Raw genomic sequence first — 16,231 nt, forward strand, 5'->3', positions numbered from 1 at the left:
AACAGAAAAACAGCTATTTAGCACTGCTCCCACACTCTTAATCCTCCCATTAGTATCCCAGTCTTCAATAGTTAGCAAGCTAATGAAGCTTTTCCTTTGGTCCTATTTCTTGTAATAGTGCCATTAGGAGAGGGAAAAGGCCTGTCTCATTGGTCCAAATATATACTTTAACACTCAGCGTTTAGCTCAATTGAATTACATATTACAAGCATCGCCAAATTCGCAGCAGATTGGTGGAATATCGGCCGTTTAGCAGAGAGCCATTGTGTCTTCCTCGGAATTTGACACAGTAGATTTAACTTTGTCGCATTAACAGGGGACATTGCAGTCGGCTGGCGTAATAGCATTGCCTTAATGGTCTTGTGAAAGGCCTAATGAATTAGTATATTACAAAACTCATATTTGCTGGTTTAAATATGGTAATGGCATTTATGTATTTAGTTGGTTGAAGTTTAAATTTGGCATGCTACTCTTTAGAGTAAAAATAGGGCAAAATGGGCTGTTTTTAAAGTGTCAGTATATTTTAAATCAGCAGTCATTGTGTGTGTGTGTGTGTGTGTGTGTGTGTGTGTGTGTGTGTGTGTGTGTGTGTGTGTGTGTGTGTGTGTGTGTGTGTGTGTGCCTTTCACATTTTCTTGTTTGGGAAACGGCTCTTGGCCAGTGTAAAGTATCCATAACGCACACAGAGGGTTTGTTTACAAAGATTGTTCTGCCGTTCAAGGTTGAAGGTGAAAAGGTGAAGGTGAGAGTTTGTCTTGGATGTTTGAAGTAATTGATCTCACTTTGAGCTTAGGAGCTATCCATTCCCCCACCGTTTCTCTTTGTTCACAGCATCACCCACGCAATCCAGGCTGACCTGTCTTCTCTAAGGTCACCAGGCTGGAGGTGCTTTCACCAGCCAAACCAGTGAGGTCAATTGGTGTCTGTGTGTGCACGTGTGTGTGTGAGTGACTGAGTATGTGTAAGTGAACGGAGTTGAAGTCCAGGGGGATACCTCTTTTAACCTTTGGTCTACTCTCAGTTTGCGCTGAGGGCTGTTTGAGGCATCAATAAAAACACTGATTAAAGGAATGCATGCTTTCCTCCTTCACTGTGTCACTGAAGGAGGATCATGCTTGAATTTGGTGGGGGTGAAGAAAACAGTAGTGTGAGTGGAGACCTGAGTGAGGCAGGCAGACAAACAGAGAGGTCAAGAACCGGATGCACAGAGACACAAGGTCAGCTAGCGATAACTATTAACACTTGTGAATGTCTACTTGGACTTAACTTTAGTAACACATAAGTGTGGCAGAGACTGGAGGGAACAGCCTGGCTAGAAATATTGCAGACTAATGAACCTCAGGTCTGTGGGAGGATTGGCAGCAGGCCGTGTAAATGGCATGCCACACCAAGAACAAACAGCAGACCAAACAAAAGCATTACACACAGCAGCAAATGCAAGTAATGAGGAAAAGGTACAAGGAAAGATCAGGTCATTTACATTTTCTCCAACAGGTCCAATTCAAGGTCACACAGGGTCAGACGATGATTCACACTCAATGTCATTTAAGAGTCACAGATTAAATATTACTTGATAGTTAGATTAAAGTGCGTGTTTTTCCAGCTCACAGCAGTATTTTGAACTGCGTGCTTCACAGTGTATCTAGTCAGGTTAGGTAAATGTGGCCAATCACACAATGCTAGGGGGAGACGTTTGTCTCCAGAGCTTTGTGGCTGATGTGACAGGAGGCAGGTCTGCGATCCCTCCCAGTCAGCTACTGTCTTGAAGCAACATTGGTGCACCAAGACAGCATTAAAATGGCAATAAGACAGAAAATAGATAGATGTGAAACTTCCTCCACAGATAGTGATGTAGTTGCTTCACAACAGCGATTTAACAGCAACTCAGCAATCTTGTTCTTACATGGGAATATAACCAGAATACAAGCAGTTGGCAACCAGTGGAATCGAGTCCTCCAGTGTAAAGAGGCAAGTTTGCACACCTGTAGTTCATTTACTCTGGTCCCAGTAGTCTTTTCATTTCATACATAGTTGCTATCCTGTACAGACCTGTGCACACCTATAGTGCCTTGCTGCATCCCAGAATACAAAGTATTCATGGCTATGGGAAGTTTTTTAGCTATGCTTGCAGCGCATACCTGGTAGTTGGTTCGACTGAAGGTCCGATCATGTTCACATCTTAAACAAAGCGCTCTGGAGTTCGTTTAGAACCGCACCAAGACCACCTCCACCAAAGGGTCTCAGTGCCATTGTTTCGTTCCGCACCCAAGTGCGACTACCGTGTTCACATCTGCACAAACAGACTGCACCAACGAGGAAACTAAACCAGAGTTTGATTTAAACTGACTGAATACTCACTCAACCAGGCAACCAGTGCAGTCGCCTTGTGATTACACCCAGAGGTTCACCATGCCTCAACCTCTGGGTCAGCAGTTGGTCCTTGTAACTGCTTTCATTTATCTCAAACAACAAAATAATTCAATGTGATCACCAGGCAACCACCAATTTTTCCTAGTCACAAGGAGGTTGCCATCCCACTTTTACTCTGAGGTCAAGTGAGGTAATAAAGAGCAAAAAGGTTGTGGTGTGAGAAATGTTCAGACACACCATTTTTAAACTTTTAGGTCTAAGAAATGAAAATATTTGAAGATGTTTACCAGTGCTAAGCTTCTGTCACAAAGTTCTGAAGGTAAACTTTATCCCAGTTATGATTTTTTTTTTTCAGCATAATGGTTAAAATAATAAAATACAACCTAAATGCAAAACAGCTCTTACTTATATTCCACCTTGAGTCATTACCAGGAGTAAAAACTGATCAATATGATCAGTTTTTACTCCTGGGTTAAAATTCTGAACTTTGCTATGCTGTAATTGTTGAGTAATGTAATGTGATTTCCAGTGTCTGCCAAGAACAGCACTGAGGTTTGTTTAGGCCACCATGACTGAGACTCCTGTAGCTATTAGTGAGTGCCAGCGAGTGTTCACATTCAGGGTCATTTTTTTAATGCTAATTAAAGCTGTGTTCTTGTAGTCATGTATGAGGCTCAGTGACTGTGACAAAAATGAGATCTTGGCTCTACTAATAGTGTGAGAGTATATTTTGTGAACTGATTTATTTTCTAGTCACTTAAACTCATGTATATTGAGGTGCTTTTTATTTAATATTAAGTAGAGCTCACTAACATGAGTTAGAATTTAAAGTGTAGTAATGTGTGTTTCATTAGAGCACAGGCAGTGCTCCCAGCACCTATTATACCTGTCCTATACATGTCATACTGCTGCTCTGCCAGTAACTGTTACTCAGGTATCTTACTGACAGTGTGACTGTTAGGATACTGAATGGGTCTTAATGGGCCAGAGGGCATTAATAATTAGCACAGATTGCATTTAAAGGGATTAAATGTGAAGTGACCTACAACGTGCCCCTCTCAGGTGTAGAAGCTCACTAAAGGATTACCGGCGCACATACACAAACGTGCCATCTGTGAAGAGCACAAATCAGGAAAGGGATTACAGTATCCCTCTGGAGGGCTCCATATGAGGACAGAAATGCTTAGAGATGCACACAGGAAAAAGCAAAACCCACAATTACAGGGAGTTTGCAGTAATCCTTAGTGTTTTAAAGGAAGCCCCATTAGAATACGGTGGCTTTTTACAGTAAATGTGCTAAATGCGTCCTCTGTGCTACCTTGAAATCCCAGTTGAATATATTCAGCATCTTCCTGGTTAAGATTTGCTTTTATGATAAAGCCTCTCATCAAACTAGATAATTCATATGTCATATTTCATTACCAGTGCTGTCTTGCTGCTTTCATACTTTTTTCTCCCCCTGGCAGTGCCTACACAGAGCCTTTCCCAATGAACCCCGTCTCTGCTGGGCTGTCAGCGGATGAGGACCACGGGCGTACCTCTGAGGAGGAAGAGGGGGCAGTAGAGCAGGGTTATGAACGACAGGTGAGTGGTGGTGGGATGTGAAAACGAGTGAAAGCGAGAGAGAAAGTGGTTTATTTAGCCCCATGACCTGCTAATTGGTTTAGTAGCTCTAGATGAAAAGCTGAAGTCCTGCTTTATTTTGTTGACAGTGCTAGATTTGAATTATCAGACCTTTGACAAAAGTAAAAACGAAAAATGAGGGGTAAACAATTTCTGTATAGTAGAAAACAGACATTTTACAGTAGCTCAAAGATGGACCCCACCCATCCTGCTGCTATCACAATTGCATCAGCCCCCTGCTCTCGTTATGTGACATTCATTTCCTTGTTCTCCCTTTCTTCAAAGAAAAGCCACAATAAATGAGAAGAGAATGCAACGAGGAAAAAAGTGAGGTTTTAGTTGTTGGCCCCAGGAACAGATTCATTTAATTGCATTTTGTTTTGGTTTTATTTCAAGGAAATGAGGATCGTGTGACTTTAATGCAGTATTTGTGAAATGCAGCACATAGGAACAAAAATAAGGCCGACAAGCACAGGAGCTGTACCGGTAAATCCCTAAAAGGCTCCGGTGTTATGCTTTGGCTCGGATGTTTTGTAGCCCTTTGATTAGCTTCTAAATCAATGGGCAGCACTGTTGTCACCACACACACACACACACACACACACACACACACACACACACACACACACACAGGCTCTCATACATAATGCATCTCAATTTAAAAGTTACGTATTTTCAGGAAACCTTCACGTCTGCGCTGCAGCGTAATGAAATAATCAGTCTTATTTTGACAGCAAGAATCTACAAAAAAGTGGATCTGAGTTTTTGTCGGGCTCCTCGTCTGCCGCGTGGCTTGGCTGCGCATTAGCGTTCGAGAGCAGTAAGTGTCCACAGAGAGCCTTTAAACATGCACCGTGTTCATTCGTCTCCCGCCGTTCTCCCTCCCTGTCACGCAGATTGATGGCCGATCCCGAGCGTTCTACATCGCCAAAGAGCTCGTCGACTCAGAGAGACTGTGAGTTGCCCGCACTTGTGGATTCCTCCAATTTGAGCCACATCTCTTCCACGTCATCACAAGCATCGTCCTCTATCGACATCTAATTTATTTTTTAATACAATATTGTTATTTTTATGCCCCCGCCCCCCGTTTTGCTCTCCATTTCCATCCAACTGCATCCCCGCCTTCTTCTCCCTCGTTCATCAAGCTGCATGCAGAGTAACTGACAGCCAATTACACAAGTGTCTTTCACCAGTCTCGCTCCTGCCCTGCTGCCCACTTAACCATTCCACTGATGTAGTTTTTCCATCATGCATAATTTAAATAATTAAATGAGTCCCATGGAAAAAAAAGAACTTAGTTGTGTAGAAGGTTGTAAATTCCTCCCCACAGTTTAATTAGATCTAATGCTCCTCTTCTCTTCTTGTCTTCAGACACATCAGCGGCCTGAAGCACCTTCAGGAGGTAAGAGGACATTCACCAGCACACGCCACAAAAGTGTCACACAGGCTTAAAATCTCTCCTGCTTGAAGGCCTATTAAACTGTCTTGATAACATCATATCCTGTGTGTCTGCTCCCCAGTCTCTGTCTCCTTTTTCTCACTCCCTCACCCCCCTCCACCTTTGTATGGGTCCGTTCAGGTTTATCAGTGTTGTTGCAGCAAGATCTACTTCCTGGTTCTGACAAAGTTGACATGTAGTACTCTGGCGTGGTCAGTTGTAAGATGACGCAGCGTTCCTAATGATGCCGTCCTTGCGTCCTTACTCATCTGACACTGTGTGCGTGCACATCCCCACCCTCGAATGGCAATCTGCCACCCGAAGGTCACGAAAAAAAAACAAAAAAACAAAGCAGGAGGGTCCTTTTTTATATTTTGCGCGCACCTCAAGTTCCTCGTGACCGTGTTGTGTCATCCAGTGGAGAATTTCCCTCTCATTAGAGGAACAAGTAAAGTTATTGTTGGACAGAGGATTTGAAAGTGAGCCGTGATGAGCCAGAGGGCGGCCACGCATCGCAGCCAACTGTTGTCACCTCTTCCCATCGTTTCTCACTCACTGCCTGTCATAACAAGAGCACATCCCCGCAGAGGTACAAACAAAGAAGGATATTTGACACCTAAAATGACCTTTAGTGACAACTTTTATTTAATTCACTTTTTTTTTTTAAAAAGAACTCGTGCATTAGAAGTGAAAACACGGTGTGGAGAAGTGGCTATTAAGGTGATGGTTGCCAGTACAAATCTGACAGGCAGAGTCATTGAAGCCGGGGAAGCCCATCAGTCAGCCTGTACCTTCTAACCTTGAATAAGGTCATAACCTGAATTTCTTATGTGTGGCCCTTCACCATGATTTATGAACGCCTGCCGTGAGTGCACCGTAGCAGCTTTGCGTAATGGCTAATTTGATGCCATTAAACAGCAACTAATATAAATATTATGCAATGGGCCCAATTCATTATCATATATCTGCAGTCTCATCATGATCTTCAGTCATACTAATTAGCAGGATGTGTGGCAAAGTGCAGGCAGAGACATATGCTGGACATCAGTGCATCAGCGATGAGACGTTTCAGCAAGTAATTAATGAACATTTTTCTTCTATGTAAATTATTATTATGTTACCAGAAATTGCCATTTAATAGACACCGAGTAACCTCGCATTCCTCCTCAGTGTCACCACACCACCTTTTCTGACAACTTTCAGAGGTGACATTGAGGCTTTTCAGGTTTTTAATCATGCATTTGCATAATGCATGGGGGTGTTGTTATTCTTCAGACTTCAGAAATGTGGTCTTTTGAGATATCAGTCACTGTTTTTATGCAGGCTGATCTCATAATTAGAATGAAACAGAGATATTCCAGCCGCGGAACGCTCCAGCGGCACAACATGTACAAACACACAGTCTGGGAAAAAAAACAAGGCGCAGCGTAAAGTGAGAGGCACATGAGCTATTGTTCCATTGTTTGATAAGGAATAACAAGAACACAAAGAATTTCCAGGACCGTGCCTCCACATAGGAAGGGAGGCTGTGCTCCTCTTCTATGACTTTCCCCCATAACTGCTTCAGCATATGAAGCCCGGGCTTATTATTATTATCATTATTTTTATATTTTTTTTCTCATTTATCACCTGCTGACCTCTGAACAGATTCTCTGTGCCGAATTATCACCAAGCATGACTGGCTGCTCAGCCGAGTGCTTAACGTGGTGCTTGTTGACCTGCTTTACGTGAGGAAAATTGAGAGAAGGTTGCAAGTTAATGGGCAACAAAACAAACAAACAAAAAAAGCTGGTTAAAGCTCATTCATCCATGGATCTGAGGGAGGGTGTCTGTGTTTGTGTGCGTGTAGAGGAATTTGACCTGAACCGTAAAAGCAGGTGTGAGAAGTGATGAATGTTAACTCGCACCAAGATCGATTGTGTGTGATGGACGGCGTGAAGCGAAGCGCCCGGTGTCACCACGTTATCAGACGGGTCTGTGGGACATCTCTGTTTGTTTTATGGCTGCGCTTTACCCAGAACAGGAATTGATGCACTTCTACCTCACAGACTCACCTCACCTTTATAGACAGTAGTTTCACACAAAGCTTTGCTTATGAAGGAAACTGATATTTTTTAACCAGTGTTGGCAGCTCCAAATGACTCACCTACTTATTCGCTGAGTAGATAAATTACCTCTGATCTTGGTTTTCCCTGCCATAACTCCTCATATTCATCCTTTTAGTCACTGACGCCGCAGCTATAACTACATATTGCACATTATTTATGTGAGCGAATGGATTTAAGGGACCCTAATTCACTGTATATTAGTGTACACTTAGAAATTAAAAGCTATGAACTATGTACAGAATAAGAGTGTATCATTAAGTAAGGTCATTACGCAACAGCACCTGGATCACAGCTCTTGTGCAAGCAAGGCCACTTTTCCTGAATGCCTGGACAAAGACCAAAGTAATGAGATGATACGAGGAGAGGGCAGCAGGAAGGATGTTAAGGAGGATCTGACCTTCCTTCCATTTTTCTCCTGGTTCCTCATTCCTCTGTACCTTTCATTTCTCCTGCCTATTCACACCCCTTCCCCCCAACCACCTACTTCCTTCTTCAAGCCTCTCGACAAATTCCTCCATTTCTGTAAAATAGTCTGAAGTCAGATGTCTATTCATATTAATGTACAGAATTCACCTGCTTGCTGCTACTACTGCACATTCATCCAATGTATATACTATATGTGTGTATATATATATATATATATATATAATGTTCTTCCTCTACCCCCCCCCCCCCCCCCCCCCACACACACACACACACACACACACAATTTTTGCACATGTCGAGGAGCGTGTCAGGTTACATTTCACTGTGTGTTATACTTGTATAACTATGCATGTGACAAATAATGAACCTTGAACCTTGAACCTTTTTCCCCCTTTTGCTCCATACATTTGTCTTCTTAAATAAAAGAACAACAACTAAAAAACGCTCTTCTCACTAATCCTGTTTTCCCTCTCTTATGCAGGACTTTAGGTCAGCAGTGACTGAGGCGGTGGATGAGGAAGGAGAGCCAGTGCTGGAGGAGCAGAGGCTGGGGGAAATACTGGGAGTGCTGCCTGAGGTGTACACCCTGCACAGCAGCATCTTTACTGAGCTGGAAGAGCGTATTAGTCAATGGTAAGAAGAGAGAAACTGTAGAAATTTTTACAGTCGTGTTAATTTACTGTCCACTGAGACTCTAATAATCACTCTGAAACATTCAAACACCACTCAGGCCTCTGGCCTCTGGGCCTGCGGCTCGGTTCACTCTGGCACAGCTGGTGCCGGCAGAGCCGGCGGGCACGCCGGTGCAGCCCCCTCTAGCTTCTGCTCGGTGGCTACTGGGTGACGCCTCCTTGGGCTCTCGCACTCTGGGGCCTCTGGATGTCTGGGGCCTGGATCTCCTCCATGCCTGCTTCATGCCCTGGGGGACAGGGCTATGGCTCTCTACATCCTCTTGCAGACCATTACATGTGGAAACCATTTGAATACAAGCGCGCTGATCCACATAGGTGTGCACACGCGTGTTCACTGTTCGTAGACTTAAATTACACCTTTCTTGGCTGCTACTTCAAAGCACATTGTGCGCTGTCTGTCCTGCGTGCTGCACAACAACATTGAATATTTAGTATTTACTGCTGTTTACACTTAGCTAGATTAATGCGATGGTGTTGTGTTTAGTATGTTGCTTTGGTTTTTTTTTGCTTGTTTTCTATTCTTTTTCTCTCAACAGGTGATCCAGGAGATTTCCCCCCCCCCCCCCCCCCCTTTCTCACTGTCCCTCTCCCCTTCTGTTTTTCTTTTCCTTCCTCTTTCTTTCTCCCTTTCCTATCTCTCACTCATGTCTGTCCCGTCTGTAACAACTGAAAATAAAATAAAAGAAATAATAAAAACAAAGGTCGATCAAATGGACCAACACGGCAATGCCACGATGATCCATTTGGCAAAATAAATCCATTGGGTATCCTTGTTGGTCTTCAGACAACAATTCTGATGGCTAAAGAACCAAATGGGACAGGCAAAAAATAAAAAAAACACCACTCTAAAAGGCCAGTTATAATCGTTTCATTACAGAGGGGTTCTTCCTCAACCAAAGGTAGCACCTGTTACCTGCTGCTAAGCATAGATCTATGCTCTTCTACGGTCTGCTGCATCCTGATTTCTGGAAAAAAAAACTGCATTAATTTCTTTAGCCAAGATGGAAAGAGCGATGATGGGCTCATGTTGATACACTAAATTTAAGCTGCAACTACAACGGATATATTAATTGCTCATTAAAGGTTCTCAAACATCCCGATGAGAAATGTGTGGCTTGAGTAACTGAAGCGTTGCTGGAATAAAGTTCATGTCGAGTTGGAGCTCAGCTGACAGACTTTGGATGTTTGTGTGGGACTCTTTCTTTAACAAGAAAATGACTTGGAGTGATTAAAGAGCATGCACTTAATCGCTGATTTTATCCACTGTGAAGGGAGGAGAGTCCAAAAGTTGCAGATGTGATCTTGTCACGTCGGGACAACTTCAGCGCGTTTGACACCTACATCTCCGAGTACGACCGCAGCATGTCTTTGCTCGAGGAGAGCTGCAGGAAAAACCCGGCTTTCGCCAAAATCGTCAAGACGTTTGAGGTAAGACACTGAACAGACTGACTAAAATGCATACACATAGTAAAGACAGCTCTTTGTCGTGCTTCCTGCCAACTTTCTCTTTCTGTTGCAATTTTTCCTTTGTTTTCTTGTTTCTGCAAGCTTGTGTTCAGAAAAATGATCCCATCCATCCATCCATTCGCTTCCGCTTATCCTTTTCAGGGTCGCGGGGGGGCTGGAGCCTATCCCAGCTGTCTTAGGGCGAGAAGCAGGGTACAACCTGGACAGGTCTCCAGTCTGTCGCAGGGCTAACACATAGACAACCATTCGCGCTCACATTTACACCTATGGGCAGTTTAGCGTTTTTCAATTAACCTATCCCCACTAAGTGCATGTCTATGGACTGTGGGAGGAAGCCGGAGCACCCAGGGAGAACCCACGCAAACACGGGGAGAACATACAAACTCCACACAGAAAACCCTGGCCTGATGGTGGAATTGAACTCAATGAACTTCTTGCTGTGAGGCAACAGTGCTAACCACCTTGTCACCGTGCTGCCTTCACTAAAAATGATCCAGTATTTTTTTTTAAAACATAAACAAAAGTAAAATCTCAGGTTTACTTTAAATATTCATGGAGGGAAAGTAAATCAGGGTGCAGAAATCAAACCTAGTGTTTCCCCTGGTGCTTACTTTACAGCTCTCTGCTTTTATTTTTGTCACCCAGCTTCCACAGGGAGACGCTGGCCTTTCTAAACCCCCTCTATCCCCTCTCTTTTTCATCTAACTGACCTTTCTGCTGCCATGCTCGCATATACTATACCCACTCCACAGCAAATACTCACTGTTTTGCCAGCGTGTCTCTTCATCCAGGAGGTTGGATTTGGGTGAAGGGATCAGCAAAGGCTCAGTCTAATAGGATCTGTGGTCTAATTTCATCACTGTTTTCAAAAAATTGTACGCATGGTCCGCTTAATAATCCTTACTTTGTGCTCCTGCTGAATATGAACATGTACAGCTTGAGCGGGTAACAACCACGACTGACATATTTTGAGTAAGACGCAGTATATTAAGAAAGCATATAGATAAACCCACATACACAGCATTCAAATGATTGAGTCTTTATATAAGCCTCATCTGCCTCTGGTTTCATCAGAGTACAGATCATTAGAAAGCACTGCCTCATGTTACCTATTCAGCTCAGCTCCTCTGTAACCAAATGCATGCGTCACCAGCTCCATGCCGTGTGCTGATTCGCCATGAGTGCCTGACACAATGCTCCCGAGCATTTGTGGTTTGATAAGAAAAATGAATGGACAAGGCACCAACTGTCTTCGCTCATGAATATTCAACAGCAGCTGCCTCTTCCCAGAAAGAAAAACTTTGGCTCTGTCCGATCAAATATAAATAGGGGGGAGCGAAGTTGAGAAATGACTCGCAGCCACGGACAGTAAACACCGACCTTTCGTAATCTTGCGACATGTTTCCACACTTGGACAAGCTCGGCTCTAAATATCCTTGATCAAAGTCAATTACGTGCCTCAACATGAAGGGGCTATAAGCTCCTTTTCTCACATCGTAAACTGCTGCTTACCCGGAATATATGCCGTGAATGGCTTGATTGGTCTGAATGATTTATGTGGGGTTGGCCTTACATCTCCGAAAGTATCACCCGGAGTGGCAGTCGCTATTAAATTCTCCTGGGAGGATCGCTCCAGCTGTCACTGTATATTCAACCTGCATTTACTTTTCCCTTATTACATATAAGCATGTAACCTGGAGTCTGTCCTTCCCACAGTCCCACACCAGGGCATTATGTGTGGGTGATGAATGCTGTGCTGTACCAAAGGACTGCTTTGGGAGTTACATGGTGATTGTGACCCCACTGTAATCAGGAGGAAAGAGGGCTGAGGGAGAGCAAAGACAATCATACAGGCACACTGTACCTGCTCCTGCTCCTGAGAGATGCTGTGTTGTTGTTTAATACTGGTTGTGTGGCACATCTCAAGTCATTATACCTACAAAAAAGCACAAGCATTGACTTGGGTAATTGTACTCACAGCTTGCTGTTCTTTTTTCTGCATTTAAAAATAGTCAATCTTCATTAGATCTGGCTATTTTCAGTGCTTACCTCCCCTCAACACCTCCGTTTCCTTTTTTCCACTCTCCCGGCCAATTGCTTTTTTAATGCCACAAGCCAAAGTGCTGCAGCATAAGTGCTAGCAATTTCATTGTGGATGTGGTGATGACAGTGATAAAGTAGCCACAGACCCTGATCAGATCACTGCTCGACCCTTACAGGATTACAGTCTCCTCTGGACGGCCAGTGTTGCTCGTTTACCACGTGAGCCAACACAGCGTGGTGTGCTTGTGTGTTACCCATTACCTCTGTTACCAATTCATTTGTGTCCCTTCATGTGTGTGTCTGATTGTCTTTGCAGGGCGATTGTCATTCACAAATTGCATGGATGTCATTCAACTGCAAACACTTCAGAAATCTCCTTCCACAGCACTTCGGGTTGGATTAGTATTCATGCGGTAGCGTAGATGTGTGTAAACGCTGCGTGTTTCCTCCTGTGCCAGAAGCCTAGGGGGACAGTGGGAGGCTGTGCAGCAGGTGGACAGAGAGCGATAGGGGGAAGAGAGAGCGATGGAGTGAAATCCTTGTAAAGGCAGCTGGGCAATGAGGCAGACAGAAGCTAATTAGAGCCACAGCCTCCTTTACAACTCCCCAATTAGATCAGTTCTGTGTGCAGGCAGCAAATCAGCTGGCCGTGACAGAGTGTGAGAGGTGTGGGGCTTCTTTTTTTTATCTCTGCGTTTCTGTGGAGGTGTTTATTTGCCAGCACAATGCATCGCACATTCGCTCCTCTCTCCCCCTTCGTTTGGTCTCACCCAAACAAACTGCAGGCTAATTACCATCTCTCGAAAGCTACTTCCTCTTTACAAGTGTCAATTGGATGACAATTTACAAGCAACACTTGAGTGGAGCGGATGCTCTGAAAACAGAATGGAGAGCTAGTTATTATTGTTCTCAATGCATCATGCAGTGATCAGTGGGAGAGGAGGAAAGAAGGAAGACAGAAAAGTAAAGGCTGAAGCTGAGGGGTAAAAAAAACCAACCACACCTTCATACACGGAAACCTTAGGAGTAGGTGAGTGGACGTCACTAGAAGAGGCCTCAGCTTTCTGTTACTTTTTGACTCCTGCAATTCAGATAATGAAGACAAAGCGGTGTGTTTAAGTCATATCGCATCCCTCCCCTTTTAGAGCCCCAATCAGCGTTATCTCATCACCAACCACAGCCTGGGTGTACGTGGGAAGGGATCCATCATTTGCACACTGCACACACGTGTGAATGCGTCTGAAATTGGATGATAGAGCTGGTGTTTGTGTCTGCGTGGGCTCCTGTGTGTGCACGAGTGTGTATGCGTTTGTGTGGTGTAAATAAGATGAAGATGCTGTTTCCCGCAGGGTGCTATCTGTGCCTCGCTAATGAAGGATGGGACTTCATTGGATTAGAAAAAAAACTCTGTGTGTGTGTGTGTGTGTGTGTGTGTGTGTGTGTGTGTGTGTGTGTGTGTGTGTGTGTGTGTGTACACAGACAGTACACAGACCCCCACTGCTTCTCCACCGCTTAGGGCATAAATACCTGTCAGAGACAATTAGATCCTGATTGATTTTCTAAAGCTCTCTCTGATTGTGCCACTTTTTGTCCCCTTTCACCTGCAAATGACTGCACCGAGCAGAAGAATGGGAGTCGCTTCAGGTTTTTATACACTGGTGGAAAAGATGTTTTAAGGTCATCCTGTCCCATAGGTTTCCTTTGGTCACTTGTGCCCTTGACTTGCAACACTGACTAATAGTGGTTAACCTTATTTGGGAGCCAGAGAAGCGGCTCTTTGTGTGTAGCTCAGGGGCACCGTTGCACTCTTATGTGGGTGAGATCTTTTGTGGGAGAAGGTATTTAATTTCACAATAATTTTGTTCTGCGGAAATAATATGTCTGCAGTGTACAATTCAACAAATGACCCCTAATAAAAACTTTTCCATGTAGACTAGTCATGGATGATCTTTTACAAGCCTCTAAAATTTCCAATATGTGTGTGTGTGTCTGTGCAGACAAGAAGCCCAGAAGAAGCAGAAGTCCCACTGAAACACCAGCTGCTGCAGGTTATAGTGAGAGTGCTTCAATACCGCATGCTACTCACAGGTAACACATAAACGCACATATGCACATATTTAATTGTAAGACAAAGTGTTATTTATGCTTAACATGAGCTGTTGTTTCCACTTGGAGCAATTATGTGGCAGCTTAACCAGCCAGGTTTGCTGACATCAGCTAACAGTAGCCACTCAGCATAGTATTGTGCATCCCAGGAGTTATACTGGGCTGGGGCTGTCTGGGGTCCACCACTCATTTTCAACAGTGTGTATTTTTGCAAAAGTTGGACTTAAAGATACAGTTTCATTTGTACCACTAGTTATGGCCAGACAACTGTAGATGCTTCACACCTGCAAATTCAGATTTAACCTTGTTTTACCTTGTCTTGTTTTCATATCTTCTCTCTGATTTCTCCAGATTACCTGAACAACCTCTCTCCTGATTCCAAAGAATACGAGGACACTCAGGGTAAATCTGCATGCTTTGTGCTGACACACGCGTGCACACTTGCACGCAGCTGTATCGGTGCCTGGCTGTTGTGTCAGAGCCAATGAGACGGTTCCAAGTTCCAACACTCTCTCTTTTTCTTTCTCTGTTTGTGTTGCAGCTGCCTTGGTGATTGTGTCCGAGGTAGCCGACCAGGCCAACGACAATCTGAAACAAGGGGTGAGTCTCTGAGTCAGGATACACCCCGCGAGTTTACATTCAGACTGTGTAGCCCCTGTTGAGTTTGACATATTCACAGCTCACCGTTGCAGTTGCTGCGTCTTTATTCTGCGTGGCAATGAAAGAACAATTTTCAAGCGTGACAAGATTAGACAGCTGAGGTTTTTCTCCCACGTGAATCCTTCTTCCAAACGACTTGCAGGAGTGAAGGGGAGCTCTGTTCCTCTTTTTTTGGCATTTAGCTTGTTGATTTACGCAAGAGGCAAGGAAAGATGATGTCATCAGAAAGTCCCAGGTGTTTATTACAAAGGGAGCAGTGTAAAGGGTGAATATGACCCCCCCACCCTCACACACACACACACACACACACACACACACACACACACACACTATCTCTTCATGGAGATAATTATAAGGGAGGGAATGGTTTGTGAATGAACTGGCAACCCCACCTCACTGCTGAGCTCCCATGTGGCTCTTTGGCTTACCTCCTGTGTTTATCACACTTTTTTTCTCATTTGTGCACAAGCCCTGACACACGCACATACACACAGAGACTGACAGACGGTGGTAGCACATCTCTCTTTGGGCATGAAAGGGAGGGAGTCGGAAAGGGATGTGATACTAAAAATGTGAGGGATGGCAGACACAGAGAAACAGGGATGGTTCAGTTCTTTGTCTTCTCTTCCATCAATCACTAGATAATCTCTCTCTCGCTAACTTCCTGCTTCTCTTCTTCTGCAGGAAAACTTGTTGCGTCTGGTCCACATTGAATACAGCGTGAAAGGGAAGAGGGACCTTCTGAAACCTGGAAGGGTGAGCATCGTGTAGTTCTGTCTGACAGCGTTACTGCTGCACTGTCAAAAACAAAGCAACACCAAAATCTGAATGCCAGATCTCTGAGGTCACTTTGAAAGCATAAAAAAGACTGGTCATGACCCCCCCACCCTTGTAAGGATTAGTTAACAACATTACATCAACCTAACATGCAAAGCTTTTATACTGTTTCTTTTGGCAGATGTTTGTCAAAGAGGGCACACTCATGAAGGTCTCCAGGAAAAGTAGGCAACCTCGGCACCTGTTTCTGGTAATGGCATTACATCGGACACTACTGGTGTTAAAGCTTAAAAGTATTTCACTATTTTGTTTCTTCAGTAGTTTGAAATGGTCTAATATTAGCTGTGATTAGCCTAGCTTATCTTTAAAAAAGGCTAATCATAGGAAAGATTAAAGGAAATGTGGTGGACAAACTGTGCAATGTAAACACTCGTAACATGGTGGAAGGTTGTTTCTCCCATCTCTTCTTTTTATGTATTAGCCTTATTAACCTTTGCTGAAAGACTGGTAAATATCTAATA

The 16,231-nt window shown here is 43.9% G+C and overlaps 1 protein-coding gene across 2 annotated transcripts in view; it reads left to right on the forward strand.

Annotated features, from left to right (window-relative positions):
• Positions 1–16,231, forward strand: part of fgd5a (FYVE, RhoGEF and PH domain containing 5a) — a 32,454-nt gene that overhangs the window by 9,808 nt on the left and 6,415 nt on the right. For both annotated transcript variants that reach the window (XM_026168686.1, XM_026168687.1), the window contains exons 3-12: positions 3,837–3,954; positions 4,890–4,948; positions 5,365–5,395; positions 8,447–8,598; positions 9,929–10,085; positions 14,165–14,255; positions 14,625–14,675; positions 14,815–14,873; positions 15,618–15,689; positions 15,892–15,960. In XM_026168686.1, coding sequence (XP_026024471.1) covers positions 3,837–3,954; positions 4,890–4,948; positions 5,365–5,395; positions 8,447–8,598; positions 9,929–10,085; positions 14,165–14,255; positions 14,625–14,675; positions 14,815–14,873; positions 15,618–15,689; positions 15,892–15,960 — 859 coding nt within the window. The remainder of the gene's footprint in view (positions 1–3,836; positions 3,955–4,889; positions 4,949–5,364; positions 5,396–8,446; positions 8,599–9,928; positions 10,086–14,164; positions 14,256–14,624; positions 14,676–14,814; positions 14,874–15,617; positions 15,690–15,891; positions 15,961–16,231) is intronic.

This window comes from Astatotilapia calliptera, chromosome 5 (genome assembly GCF_900246225.1).
Source record: "Astatotilapia calliptera chromosome 5, fAstCal1.2, whole genome shotgun sequence".
Classification (NCBI taxonomy): domain Eukaryota; kingdom Metazoa; phylum Chordata; class Actinopteri; order Cichliformes; family Cichlidae; genus Astatotilapia; species Astatotilapia calliptera.